Source organism: Chelonia mydas, chromosome 9, assembly GCF_015237465.2.
Source record: "Chelonia mydas isolate rCheMyd1 chromosome 9, rCheMyd1.pri.v2, whole genome shotgun sequence".
Classification (NCBI taxonomy): Eukaryota; Metazoa; Chordata; order Testudines; family Cheloniidae; genus Chelonia; species Chelonia mydas.
The window spans coordinates 86,650,840-86,666,215 of record NC_057855.1 but is presented as its reverse complement, the minus strand read 5'-3'; the positions used below and the strand labels follow the sequence as shown (position 1 = coordinate 86,666,215).

The window sequence follows — 15,376 nt, the reverse complement described above, 5'->3', positions numbered from 1 at the left end:
TCTGTAGACTTCCCCCCTTTTTGCAGCTCATTTATGGATATGTTGAATAGTGCTGATCCCAATACAGTTCCTTGGCAGACACCACTGTTTAAGTCTCTCCATTCTGAAAACTTATCATTTATTCCTACCCTTCGTTTCCTATCTTTTAACTAGTTACTGATCCATGAGAAGACTTCCCTCTTACCCCATGGCTGCTTCTTTGCTTTAGAGCCTTTGGTGTGGGACCCTGTCAAAGGCTTTCTGAAAGTTCAGGTACACTGTATCTCCCTTGTCCATATGTTTTTTTGACCCTCTCAAAGAATTCTAATAGATTGATAAGACATGATTTCCCTTTACAAAAGCCATGTTGAGACTTCCCCAACATATTGTTTTCATCTGTGTCTGATAATTCTGTTTTTCACTATAATTTCAACCAGTTTGCCCGGTACTGAAGTTAGGCTTACCAGCCTGTAATTGCCAAGATTACCTCTGGAGCCTTTTTAAAAATTGGTGTTGTGTTAATTATCCTCTAGGCATTTGATATAGAAGCTGATTTAAGTGATAGGTTACATACCACAGCTAGTTGTTCTGCAGTGTCATATTTGAGCTCCTTCAGAACTCTTGGGTGAATGATATCTAGTCCTGGTGACTTAATCCTGTTTAATTTATTAATTTGTTCCTAAACGTCCTCTGTTGACCTCAATCTCTGACGTTTGCTCAGATTTGTTACCTAAAAAGAATGGCTCAGGTGTGGGAATCTCCCTCATATTCTCTGCAGTGAAAACCTATATAAAGAATTAATTTAGCTTGTCTGCGACGGCTTTGTGTTCTTTGAGTGCTCCTTTAGCACCATGATAGTCCAGTGGACCCCACTGGTTGTCTGGGAAGCTTCCTGCTTCTGCTGTACAAAAATTTTTTTGTTCATTTTTGTATCTTTTGCTAGTTACTCTTCAAATATTTTTTTGGACTGCTTAATTATACTTTTACACTTGACATGTCAGAGTTTAGGCTCCTTTGTATTTTCCTCAGAGTTTGACTCATTCTTTAAAGGATGTCTTTTTGGTTCTAATCACCTCTTTGACTCTGTTTGGCCATGGTGTCGTTTTTTTGGTCGTGTTGCTTTTAATTTTTTTTATTTGGGGTATACCTACAGTTTGAGCCTCTATTATGATGTTTTTAAAAAGTTTCCATGCAGCTTACAGGCATTTCACTCTTGTTACTGTTACTTTTAATTACCGTTTAACTGGCTTCCTCATTTTTGTGTCCTTTCCCTTTTTTGAAGTTAAATGTTACGGTGGAGCGTTTCTTTGATATTTCCCACGCCTACAAGGATTTTAAATTTAATTACATTATGGTCGCTCTTACCAAATGAATCAGCTGTATTTACCTCTTGGACCAGATCTTGTGTGCCAGACCAAATCAAGAATTGCCTCTACCCTTGTGAGTTCCAGGACTAGCTGCTCCAAGAAGCAATCATTAACGGTTTCTAGACATTTTACTTCTGCGTCCTGTCTTTAGGTGACATGTACCTCCTGTCCTGAGCTCACAGTTTATTCATTGTATTTTTTAAACAGTCAGCAATACATTGGGCTGAGTGGTGATGCTCGGTTGTGCACTGGAATAAGTAAAATGTTGGTTGTGGAGTTATTACCATTAAGTTAATGACACCCTCATTGTTAACGTTGCTCCATCCCTCAGATACTAGACCAGGGGTGGGCAAACTTTTTGGCCCGAGGGCCATATTGGGGTATGAAAATTGTATGGCGGGCCATGAATGCTCACGAAATTGGGGGTAGGGGTGTGGGAGGGGGTGGGGACTCTGGCTGGGGGTGCGGGTTCTGGAGTGGGGCTGGGGATGAGGGGCTTGGGGTGCAGGAGGGTGCTCCGGGCTGGGACTGAGGGGTTCGGAGGGTGGGAGGGGATCAGGGATGGGGCAGGAGGGGGGATGGGGCTCTGGGGTGGGGCTGGGGATGAGGGGCTTGGGGTATAAGAGGGGGCTCTGGGCTGGGATTGAGGAGTTCAGAAGCAGGAGGGAGATCAGTGCTGTGGCAGGGGATTGGGCTGTGAGGGGGGGGGCCTCAGGGGTGCAGTCTCTGGGTGGCGCTTACCGCAAGCAGCTCCCAAAAGCATGTCTCTCCTTCGGCTCCGAGGTGCAGCCAGGCAGCTCTTCGTGCTGTCCCGTCTGCAGGCGCCATCCCTGCAGCTCCCATTGGCTGGGAACCGCCCTGCGGATGGGGTGGCGAGCAGAGCCGCCTGGCCACGCCTCTGTGTACTATGTAGAAGCCTGAGGGGGGTCATGCCTTACTTGGAAGCCATGAAAATTTCAGCCTGAACAGTTGAATTTTAGCTAAATTTTAAGCATCTAAGGTTCTTATAATGGGAAGTAACGATAGGTGGTGTTTCCAGCTCGGCCCATAATAGTTCACAGTTGTACTAGATGGCAGTACTTTTTAATTTTTTGTCCATTATGAGTTTTCTTGCTAGCATACTAGATGGACCACTAAACTGCTGTAAAAAGAAAAGGAGTACTTGTGGCACCTTAGAGACTAACAAATTTATTTGAACTTAAGCTTTCGTGAGCTAAAACCCACTTCTTCAGATGCACAGAATGGAACATATAGTAAGAAGATATATATACACATACAGAGAAGGTGGAAGTTGCCATCCAAACTGTCAGAGGCTAATTAATTAAGATGAGCTATTATCAGAAGGAGAAAAAAAATTTTTTGAAGTGATAATCAAGATGGCCCCTTTAGACAGTCAGCTCCTGTTCTTTTAGTGTAAAAATTGATGTTAATCTGGCATATTAAACACACTGAAGAGTAGACATGCAGAAAAGCCAATATCTCTTAGACCCCCTTCTTGTGTGTTTTTAACATGTACTACATGTGGCATGTAGTATACACTCGCTGCATGCCCCGCTAGCACTGATATAAATAACAGTGCAGACAGGCACTGCTTGGTCTAGTAGTGTGGACACACCAGAAGCTTAGGGTGTATACCCTAAATGGTTCACAGTGCCTTTTATGTCTACACTTCTATTTTTAGAAGTTAAGTGTCCTACTGCCTCCCTTTGGTAAAAGGCTCTGGCATTGGGGAAAAGCTCTGCAGAAGGAGGCAGTGGGGAAAGGCTTTGGCAGCTCCTTTCTGTCAGAGCTTTTCCCCACTGCCTCCTTGCCAGAGCCTTTCACTGCATTGTGGACACAGACTGCTTTTCACGGTGGTGTGTAGCTACTGCGGATGCAGACAAGGCCTTGGTTCAAAGAAGAAATTGAAGTTTTGTTCTTTAGATTAGTCTTCTAAAATGATCTAGACTAATAAGGAATGCATGCATATTCTCCTTGCCGCTTCACGTTCTAAAATGACTTTTTTCTGTATATCATTTACCATGTTGTGCTGTATTTTGTTTTAATATTGCGATGCTGTTGCAGGAGTTTGGGGAGAGATTATGGGGGGAAGAGCACTTATAAAAATTGTAATTTAAAAGGAGAAAATAAACTTCCAGTCTTCTGAAATATGTGTCAGAGGCTGATATACAGTACAAGACATTAATGACCATAACATTTTTGTGTTTTTCATTAAGAGTAAAGATTGACCTGGTCTGTGTTTTTTTTAATAGGAATTGTCTTTTGTGAAAGGAAGAAAACGTGCTTGCGCACCGTAAACTGTTTTTTGAACATATTTCCAATACAGTGGTGGTCCAGAAGATGATAAAGAAATGATAGCAGCTCCAGAAATACCAAGTGATTTTACTCTCCTTCAGTAAGTAATTAAAATTGCAGTGGCCAAACTTTTTAAGGTAAAACACATTTGTTGTAGGTGCAATGACAATATACACTGTTGCTTTGATTAATTGCTAAAGAAAACAGAAAAATGAACAATGCTTAATACATACATAACAAAGTTTATTCTATCAAGTAGTTACAGTGATTTAAATCTAAAGCATTGCTTGAATGGTGTCCTGTGTTTCCAGAGAAAGTTAAAATAGCAATTGTATAACTGGTTTAACTTTATTTTTTACTCTAGATTTTTAGAATCTTTAATCAAGCATTTTGCTAGTAGGAGAATCTATTGTCATGGTCACAGAATAGTTTCCGTTATAGCAACATTTTTCAGATGCTTATAGCTTTCTGAAAAAAACTTTTCTTTGGATTAGAAATTTTCTGGACAGAAATAGGAGTAATGTCAAGTCGTCTTGTTCCTGTTTTTGGAGACAGATGTTGATTGAGGTCTTTTTTTAAAGGGCTAGGGTTGCTTAATCCTTAAGAGAGTTGCTTTTTTGCCAAGTGTGTGTGTATGTGTGTACATAGAGCTCCGACATTGTCCCCGTGGGTCCCGCGCTTCCAAGCAGTTTATGCTAGCTTCAGAGGCTCACTGCAACCCTCCATCTAGCCCTTCTCTCTCTAGAGCCAGGGATACAGTCTACTGAGCTCTTTTCATCATAAGCCAGCAAGAATGGTGGTGAGAGAACTCCCACAGTCCCTGTTGCTCCTATGGACTCATACCAAAACAGTTTAGCCTCTTGTCCTGACAGGGGCCTGTTTTCCCCTCCCAGGAGGTGTTTCTGTAGTGGTGGGTTGGGGGGAACCCTGGCCTGCCCTCTACTCCGGGTTCCGGCCCGGGGACCCTAAGGGTAGCAGCTGTTGGCAGCCAACCTTTCACTGCCAGAGTTGCTACATTTCTCTGGGCCACTTCCCCACAGCTCTTCTGCTTCTCCCTTCTTCACCCTTACCTTAGGGCTCCCTTATCAATGACTTGAGGGTGTCTTCGTTAACCAGCCCTTCAGCTGCACTTCCTCTTCTCTGGCTCCCTGGCTCTCCTTGGCCTGACTGGAGTGAGCCCTTTTATAGTATCAGAAGGGCCTTAATTAGAGTCAGGTGGTCACATTAGTTTAATGGCCTCACCTGACTCTTTTCTGGGTTAATTGGAGTCCGGTGTTCTCATTAGCCTGGAGCAGCCCCTGTTCTGGTCAGTCAGGGAACAGAAAACTGTTAATCCAGTGGCGAGTATATCTGCCTTCTGCTACTCTGCTGTACCCAACTGGCCTGGATCTATCACTATATATATAAATATATATAAAACAATGTGTGTGTGTGTGTTTTGATAAACTTCAACTGTAGATGATATCACTTTTCAGTTACTTGTGATAATATCCTACTGGTTCTCCAGTCATCCATAATCTTTCAGGGTAGACAAAAACTGGGTTCCTAATGTGGGTTGTGGGCTTTTTTGTTTTTAACAGGGGAGGAAAAGCTAAATGTATCTCATAGGTACAGACAGAAACCTTTTTAGGCCTTCTTTATACATAATCAGTTTTTTCCTTTGTAGTTCACTTAAGAAATTCTAAAAACCCTTTTTTGAGTCATGACTTCAGCTGAAAAGTACCTAAAATTTGAACTCTGCATGTAATTAGTGCTTAATGAAGAGTACCAACTTTCTTCAGGTTGGTTGGGGACAATAAAAAAAAGTACTGGGGGTGGGGAGAGAGATATGTGATTGGAAAAAATGGATTTAGAGCATCATCAGCAGTATTTAAGACTTTTAAAAAATATATTTATTAGCAGAGTCTGATAGAGTTCTAAGGTTAACTTTCTGTCAGGTAGGAACTATTTAAATCTGTTACTAAGCACAGTCACTTAACTCTATTACTCCCTACCCTTCTCTTTTCCTTTGGCTCCACTCTCCAAGAAAATTAAATACACACAACTGTTAAATCAAGAAACAATTTCTCCGAATTGTGTGCATGTCCATAAATTAGAATTGGGTTTGTGTGATTTATTTGCTTCTTCACAATGTATCTTCTGAAAGGTTTTTAAATTAAAACTTGTGTGTGATATGTGTTGTGTTTTATGTAAGATGTAAGTTTTGTCTGTTGTTTTTCCTGAAGGACTAGGGACATCTGGAGAACTAGTGAGATCATGACAACAGAAGTACTAAGGGTGTAAAACTTAACAGTTGAGAAAGAAGGAAAGAGGAATTCTTAGGCCTTATTTACAAGAAATAGTTGCACCAGTTTAAGTTGGTTTCAACTGGTGTAAAAATCTATATGGGCATCTTTTATTTTAAGAGTATTTTATTGTGGTTTAATTTAAACTGATTCCTAATCAGCTTAAAGCAAATTGAAATAAATGTGGTTTAACCAAAATAGATGTGTATACACAGCCTTTTTCATTAGTTTAATTAAACCTGTTTAAAGTCATACTCTAAGTTAAAGTGGTACAGCTTTCTTGTGTAGACAAGCCCTTAATCATATGTTTAGAATTTGGGTTTTCACACCTATTAAACTCTCACATGCCAAGTTTTGGGATGAAAGTTTTTTTATTAAAGACTTACAGCCTGTGTTTTTAATGGTTGGGGACAATTCCAATCCATATCTGAGTCCTCCTCTACAAAACGGGAACAACAAAATGTTGACATACCTGATCATTCTAAAGTTTAAAAAATAAACCAACTAGCTTGAAAATGTTTTTTGCAACTGTAGGGGCTCTCAACTTTCTGGCATCCTTAATATATTATAAAGAAGCAAGTACTGACACTTTCCCTTTGCAGATCACTTTTAAGGTTGCATAGTTTAAAAGCATGTCAGCAAATGCAAATGTTATAGGTTCTATGACAACATGAATTTGCATACAGTGCATAGTCTGTATAATTTAGGATACACATGTAAGGTTTAATAACAAAATTTAACAAGAAATGCAAAAATACTAATATTACGTAGGTGAAATTTAGCCAAGTTAATATTGCTGTAGGAACAGGTGGCCTTTTTGTTTCCTAACTCTTACATTTATATTAGGGCTGTTGATTAATCACAGTTAAGTCACGCGATTAACTAAAAAAATTAACTGCGATTAAAAAAATTAATCATGATAAATTGCATGGTTAAACAGTAGAATACTAATTGAAATTTATCAAATACTTTTGGATGTTTTTCTTCATTTTCAAATATATTGATTTCTGTTACAGCACGGAATACAAAGTGTACAGTGCTCACTTTATATTTTTTATTACAAATATTTGCACTCTAAAAATGATAAACAAAAGAAATAGTATTTTTCAGTTCCTCATACAAGTACTGTAGTGCAATCTCTATTGTGAAAGTGTAACTTACAAATGTATTTTGTTGTTGTTGCATAACTGCACTCAAAACCAAAACAATGTAAAACTTTAGAGCCTACAAGTCCACTCAGTACTACTTCTTGTTCAGACAATCACGAAGGCAAACAAGTTTGTTTACATTTACGGGAGATACTGCTGCCTGCTTCTTATTTACAAAGTCAACTGAAAGTGAGAACAGGTGTTCACATGGCATTTTTGTAGCAGACATTGCCAGGTATTTACGTGCCGGATATGCTAAACATTCGTATGCCCCTTCATGCTTCAACCACCATTCTGGAGGACATGCTTCCATGCCGATGAAGCTTGTTTCAAAAAAAAAAAAAAAAAAAGTGCGTTAATTACATTTGTGACTAAACTCCTTGGGGGAGCATTGTCTGTCTCCTGTTCTGTTTTACTGCGTTCTGCCACATATTCCATGTTATAGCAGTCTCGGATGATGACCCAGCACGTTTTTGTTTTAAGAACATTTTCATAGCAGATTTGACAAAACGCAAATAAGGTATCAATGTGAAATTTCTAAAAATAGCTACAGCACTCGACTCCGGGTTTAAGAGTCTGGAGTGCCTTCCAAAATCTCAGAGGGATGAGGTGTGGAGCATGCTTTCAGAAGTCTAAAAAGAGCAACATTCCGATGCAGAAACTACAGAACCCAAACCACCAAAAAAGAAAATTAGCCATCTGCTGGTGGCATCTGACTCATGATGAAAATGAGCATGTCTTGGTCCGCTCTCCTTTGGATTATTATCAAGCAGAACCCATCATCAGCATGGACACACATCCTCTGGAATTGTGATTGAAGCATGAAGGAACATATGAATCTTTAGCGCATCTGGCACATAAATATCTTGCGATGCCGGTTACAACAGTGCCATGTGAAGCCTGTTCTCACTTTCAGGTGACGTAAACAGAAAGTGGGCAGCATTATTTCTTGTAAATGTAACCACACTTTTGTGTGAGTGATTTGCTGAAGTAGGGCTAGGTGGACTTATGGGCTCTAAAGTTTTACATTGTTTTATTTTTGAATGCCGTTATTTTTTTGTACATAATGCTACATTTGTAAGTTCAGTTTTCATGATAAAGAGATTGCAATACAGTACTTGTATTAGGTGAATTGAAATATACTATTTTTTTTTATTACAAATATTTGCACTATAAAAAACAAAAGTGAGCACTGTACACTTTGTATTCTGTGTTGTAATTGAAATCAGTATATTTGGAAATGTAGAAACATCCCAAAATATTTAAATAAAATTCTTTTATTATTTAACAGTGCGATTAATCTTGCGATTAATCACAATTAATTTTTTTAATCAGTTGACAGCCCTAATTTATATTATAGCATTTTTTAAAAGTATGGTATGTTAAAGTAAAAGTGTAGTGTTGCTACACGTGCCAACATTTTAGAAAATTTTGTAGAAAACGTCTGAGTTTTGAACCACAGTAGATGTATTCTCTGTCCCTATTCTCTTAATAGATTTGTAACTCCCACTGACATTCATGTATATTTTCTAATAGAATAGTCCTGCTTACAAGCTTTGGCAGGGAGGAAAGCCATCAGTTTTGCAGTAGTGTGGCAGATATTAAGAAAATGTAGTGAAGTGCAGCATATAGGTCTCACTGAAACGTACTTGTGCCATAGTCTCATGCATATTCATAGTCTGGAAGAAGCTAATAAGCTCCAATTTTATTCGTTGTTTTACCCATTTTTGTCTCACTTTGTCTCAAGATATTGTGAATTTTCTTTATATGAGGAAAAAAACTAACCCCTTTGTTCTGTTAAGATGCCTGATTTAATGAAAATTCTTAAAAAAAGTGGTGATGCTTTCATCGTCTTAGACATGCTAATAATATTTCAAAAAGACCAATATTGAAATAACTTACCCTTGTGAAACACTTTTAGTTAATTGCAAATATTCCGCAACATTATGTTCCATTGTATTTCTTTTAGTTGTCTTTTTAGTTAGTTATTTGGAAGTTTGTTTTATTTCCTCGAGGGAGGCCCTTCCTAAGGGGTATACCTGGTTAATCAGGGTTTAATCGCCGCGTCACATGTAGAGAGGCTATCCTGGTCAACAACAGATATTCTTAAGTATGTTCGTTGCCTAGAGAAGTTGCACATTCCACAGAAGCTGTGTTGCCCTCAAATCCAGGGCAAGGAAGAACTGGGAAATGAAGTTGTGACTATTAATTATGGAGCTCTCCCTTCACCCCGCTTTGGAAACCGGTCATAAGAAACCCCCCTGTACATCAGTTTCCAGAGATATCTAGTACCCCTTCCAGCTTGGTGAAACACTCTTGCAGAATGGGAAAAGCCTTAGAGACTTCAAGTAGAGGTTCCAAGAAGAGGAGCTCTAACTCCCCTCTAGAAATCCACTTTGAAAAGACCGCGCTCTCTGAGCAGGTAATAGCCTCAGAATCTAGCCTCAAGGCTCAATCTTGCAGAGGCAGTGGGCTCCTCTAGTAGCGTAGCTCTTCTGAAAGTAAGTGTGGCTCTGAGAGGGTGCTGGTACCATCTAGCAGAGCTGGTCAGAACAAATAGAGAAGACCAGTACCATTGGACTTAACCTCTCTCCTGGTACCTCTGTTGAGTTCTTCGGTACTGTGTAAGATTAAGCCTCCAACTATGTGAAGTGCTCAAAACTCTTGGTGCTGTCCCCCAGGGACAAACCTACAATACAGTCAGTGCATATCTCAACCTCACTCGGTGCTGCAATTCCACTCTGCTTGATTTGCAAGACTTTAGGTGCCTGAAGGACTTATCGGTGACTGCTGAACTAGAGTCTCCATTGCTTGCATCTCTTGGTACCAAGAACCACTTGCTATCTGGATCCTTATACATCTCTTGTACCATCTAATTCACCTCCCTTTTTGGTACCAAGAACCACTTGCTATCTGGATCCTTGTACATCTCTTGTACCATCTAATTCACCTCCCTTTTTGGTTAGGGGAAGAAGAGACGACAATAGAGATGTCCCCTCAGTATCATCAGTCTCTGTCCAGGGTTCTCTTACATACCCACATAGGAAACCCCTTTCTCAAAGAGAGAGGGAGAATGTCTGGGGACCTCATGGTTCTTGTTGGGATCATCCCTGTATGCTACCCCGTCCCCACTGTGCTTCTCAGTGGCCATATTGGGATTCTTGAGCAGCTTATTGCCAACAGTTCACCAAGGTTCAGACAGTCTCTCACCGAGATGACAGGGAGACTGAAGTTTCCCCTTCCCAGCACACCACTCAACAGGAGGAAAGGTTTGAGGATCAGGAGGCTAGGACAGACAGAGAGCCTACCCCTCAGATTGACATCTCATCCTCATCACTAGATGAGACCATAATACCTTCTCCTCCAACTGTGGCCGATGATTTTTCGACAGTTTCAAGACCTCAGTAAACATGGGGCAGATTCTCTACAGATACGCTTGAGAATGTTAAAGAATCTCAACTCAAGCTGTTGGATGTTTTTCACTCTGCGGCATCATCCGGAGTTGCCCATCCTATCAAAAAGGCTCTGCTGGAACCTGCAAAAACCGTTTGACAAACTCTGGCCACAGTAATGATGAATTCAAATTGTAACAGGTGCATAAAAGAGCTACTAGGATGATATGAGGAATGGAAAATCTACCTTATTATGAGAGGAGACTCAAAGAGCCTACCCAAAAGAAGGCTGAGGGTAGATATGATTGCTCTCTGTAACTATATCAGAGGGATAAATACCAGGGAGGGAGAGGAGTTATTTAAGTTAAGTGCCAATGTGGACACAAGAACAAATGGCTATAAACTGGCCTTCAACAAATTGAGGCTCAAAACTAAACAAAGGTTTCTAACCTTCCAAGGAGTGAAGTTCTGGAACAGCCTTCCAAGGGGAGCAGTGGGGGAAAAATAACCTAACTGGCTCCAAGACTGAGCTTGATAAATTCATGGAGGGGATGATAATGATGGAACTGCCTACAATGGCATGTGGCCCATCAGTGATTGGCAGTAGCAGAAATTCCCAGCAGCTGGACACGGGGCAGTAGATGGGGAGGGCTCTACACAGAATTCTTTTCCAGCTATCTGCTTGGGGAATCTTGCCCACATTCTCAGGGTCTAACTGATCACCATATTTGCAGTCAAGAAGGAATTTTCCCCTGGGTCAGATTGGCTGAGACCCTGGGGGTTTTTCATCTTCCTCTGCAGCATAGGTCACGGATAACTTGCAAGTTTAAACTAATGTAAATGGTGAATTCTCTGATTTGAGGGCTTCAGTAACTCATCCAGAGGTTAGGGGTCTTTTTCAGAAGTTGGTGAAGTTCTGTGGCCTGCAACGTGCAGGAGGTCAGATTAGATCACAATGGTTCCTTCTAACCTTAAAGTCAGTAGTGACAGACTACCTCCATCGTCAGGCAATCATAGTATACCTGTACCTTGATGACTGTCTGCTTGAGGATCAGTCACAGTAAGAGTAAGACTCATGCAGAGGGCACTTCCTCAGTTCTTGGACTCAACTGAATGTGGGGAAAATCCACACTGACTTCCATATAGAACATACAGTTTATAGGGGCATCCCTGGACCCTTGTCATCAAGGACCTTCCTTTTTGTGAACAGGTTCATGATGCTTGTCACAACTATTCAAGGGAGCTCTCAGACTTCAGTCAGAAACTGTCATCAACTTCTAGGTCACTTGTAGGCTTGCATTTTCATGACAGAGCATGCGAGATTACACCTCTGCAGTTTCTGGGGCTGTCTCAGGTCAGTATACCTGCCAAACAGACACAGCCTAGACAAACAAGTGTCAGTTCCTCAATAGGTGAAGCACACCCTACATAAGTGGAAGGTTCATCACAATGTAGGCACGGGAGATTCCTTCCTTCAGTCGACGCCATGGTAACTATAACCATGGATGCATCTCTGTTAGGATAGAGGGCACACCTCAGTGCTCCCATGGTACAGGGTCGATGGTCACCACTAGGGGGTGTGAAAGTTCACGGGATTAAAGTTGACCTGTACTGCAGAGGTACAACAGATATTACTGAATAGTAGGAAAAAATCTACCTTCAACAGTAGAGAATATTTAGTCACTGGTGTGAATGCCAGAAAATTGTTGCTGAATTTGCCTCACTTCTGCTTGTTCTGGATTACCTGCTGCAGCTAAAGAAAACAGGACTGTCAGTGTTCTCAAGGTTCATTTGGTCACCTTAACAACTTTTCATACCACAATTGAAGGGTTTTCCCAGTTTGTTCATCCTACAACCGTACTCTTCATGAACAGTCTGGGAAATCCTTTCCCACAGGTAAAAGTCCCCAGGTTGGAGCCATAATTTATTTCTTAAAGCTCACAAAACCTCCTTTAGAACCGATGGCAACCTGCTCCTTACTGAATTTGTCTATGGAGACAGCCTTCTTCGTGGCTATTACATCAGTCTGCAGAGTAGGAGCAACGGGGGCCTTAATGGCAGATCCTCCATTCCCAGTATTCTACAAGGATAAGGTTTCCTTCGTCACATCCCAATTTCTTTTCTAAAGTGTCTTCTGAATTTCATCTGAATCAGATCGTTTACCTAACAATTTTCTTTCCAAAGCCTTGTAATTCCAATCTCGGGACTGTTTTTCTCGGGACTGACTCTAGATGTCAGGAAGGCATTAGCTTTCTCACTAGATAGTCTATGAAATTTCCAAAATGAAACTGCAGAACTGGAATTAATTTGCAAACTGGACACCATCATATTTGGCCTGAATAAAGATTGGGAGTGGTTGGGTCATTACAAAACCTAAACCTAATTTCCCCCATACTAATTTTCCCCTACTGTTACTCACACCTTCTTGTCAACTGTTTGAAAGGGACCACTCTCATTACCGCTACAAAAGTTATTTTTCCTCCCTTGGTATCCTACTGTTAATTGAATTGTCTTGTTAGACTGACCTCACACTTGGTAAGGCAACTCCCATCTTTTCATGTATTTATACCTGCTCCTGTATTTTCCACTCCATGCATCTGATGAAGTGGGTTCTAGCCCGCGAAAGCTTATGCCCAAATAAATTTGTTAGTCTCTAAGGTGCCAAAAGTATTCCTTGTTGTTTTTGCTGATACAGGCTAACACGGCTACCACTCTGAAACCTGTCAAAATGATTTAGTACTGGGTTTTTTCTTTTTTCATTTGAAAACCGATCTAAAGGTTCTGCTATTTCTACCCAAAGAAATCCAAATTGGATTTCTGCTGTATAATTTGCTTGTTACATTGCAGCCAGCATTCCACCACCTCCTTGTGTGCTGGCTCACTCTGTGAGGTCAGAGTCTACATCTATAGCTCTACTTAATAGTGTCCCAGTATCTGAGATCTGCAGAGCTGCTATATGGTATTTGGTACACACCTTCTTTAGATGCTATGCCCTAGTCAGTGCCTCTAGATCTGATATGGTAATTCTTTCTTCAGTTCTGGACTTGATTTCAAGGCTCATGTCTCCTTATGAGGGATACTGCTTGGGAGTCATGTGAAGTGGAATGCCTATAGGGACATTACTCAAAGAGAGGGAGAGAGGTTACTCACTCTGTGCAATAACTGTAATTTTTCAAGATGTGTTCCACTACCTACCTTCCTTCCTTATGAGTTTTCTTCTGAGACTTGGTGGTGGGTGGAGAAGGAACTCGGGGTGGTTCACCCGTGCAGCCTGATATAGTCTGTGTATGCAAGACTGCTCAAAATATGTTTACATGTTTTAAAAAACAGCGTGTCAACATTTTCATTAAAATTAAACACAGAATGTTGTTGTTCTTGGCTGTCCAATTTAAATTTTACAAAATTTGGGTTTTGATAAAATACAAAGCTACTTCAAGTATGTTTAACTAGGTAAAGATAACTAAGTGGTGTGCATAAAGATGTTAGATCAGGATTCTTACTATCTCTTTATCTACTGTCTAACACAGCTGGTTGAAAAAGCCAGAATATTTTTTGTGAATTTTTTTGTTGAAAATTCAAAATTTTTCAACCAGCTTCAAGGTTCAATAGTTGGATTTCTGTAAGTTTTTAAAAAAGGAAAGAAAATTCCATAACCATTTGATTTCACAGAAGATACCTTCCTGCATTGTCAGCAGAAGGAACCTTTTATTTATGGTTCTCTAGCATGTTAATTAGTTGTTAGGACAAAATGGATTTAAAATGAAAGGCCTAGATTTAAATATTTGTTCATACTGAGTTGACATAATCTTATTGAAGATGTAGATAATATTGCTACAATTATTTTGACAGTAAGGTTTCTGATGTAGTATGTAAATATTTGTTTGTCATTACAGGGAGTCTGAAACACACTTTTCTTCTGATACAGACTTTGAAGATATTGAAGGAAAAAATCAAAAACAAGGCAAAGGAAAAGTATGTTCAGTTTATCGGGGATATTGAAACACTTGAAATTGTGTGCAGACTGAAATGCAAGAATTGTTTTAATGCTGGTTAGGTGGCTGTACCATTGTGGGGAAAAAATTGAACTAGAAATACTTAAAATTTCTTTTAAAAAAGTTCTTAACATGTTACATATCTGTTTCTTCCATGAGTGATGATCCTGTGTGTACTCTGGGTGTGCATGTGCTCCAGATCGGAGACTGGAAGATGTTTGCTAGCTGTCTCTGTTGGTATGCGCCCTGTGCCCCTTTATCTTCTCAGGCTCCAAATGAAGGGCATAAATGGTAACACTGACCGACCCACTCTGATGGTATTCCCATAGCATGAGACAGAGCTGCAGGTGCCAAAGACTCTGGCAAGACCAACACCACTGGCACCACCAAGGGAAAGAAGCCCAACCTGTATCCTCACGTCCGGTGCTAGATGCACCAGGCCGGAGGACGTTACTATCTGTGTAGTTCCCGAAGCTCAGATACTGTCAGATCTGGTCCTAATGAGGGAGGTCCTCAAACCATTTGCTCTGCATAAGAGGGAAAGCCAGCCACTCGCTGATTTTGTCAACCAGTAGGGGTGTAATCTCATGCACACACACTCTCACACCCACTCCAATACTGTTGGCATCACTCATTGATGCTCAAGCTGCCTCGTCTTCGGACAAGTCCTGTCAGTGGGAGAGCTTCAGTGTGACACAGAGGCCCAGTCTGTGTCAGCAGCTCTTGTCAGGCCTGCCATACTCAGCACTGTTGTCATAATCTGTATCTAAAAGGTTGCATGTAAAGATATAATTGAAGAATGAATAACTCACTGATCATGAATATTCTTGCCTAATGTATTTACAGGGTGAGTACCAAATGTTGTTAATATGTGCTAACATGGCTGCTACTCTGAAACCATTCTTAAAATGTGTTTCG

General features: G+C 40.5%; 1 protein-coding gene across 5 annotated transcripts in view; it reads left to right on the top strand.

The window, feature by feature from the left end:
• The window catches only part of STAG2 (stromal antigen 2), a 182,683-nt gene that overhangs the window by 60,149 nt on the left and 107,158 nt on the right, over positions 1 to 15,376 (top strand). For all 5 annotated transcript variants that reach the window (XM_037908707.2, XM_037908708.2, XM_043522951.1 and 2 more), the window contains 2 exons: positions 3,599 to 3,741; positions 14,360 to 14,438. In XM_037908707.2, coding sequence (XP_037764635.1) covers positions 3,698 to 3,741; positions 14,360 to 14,438 — 123 coding nt within the window. In that variant the 5' untranslated portion in view covers positions 3,599 to 3,697. The remainder of the gene's footprint in view (positions 1 to 3,598; positions 3,742 to 14,359; positions 14,439 to 15,376) is intronic.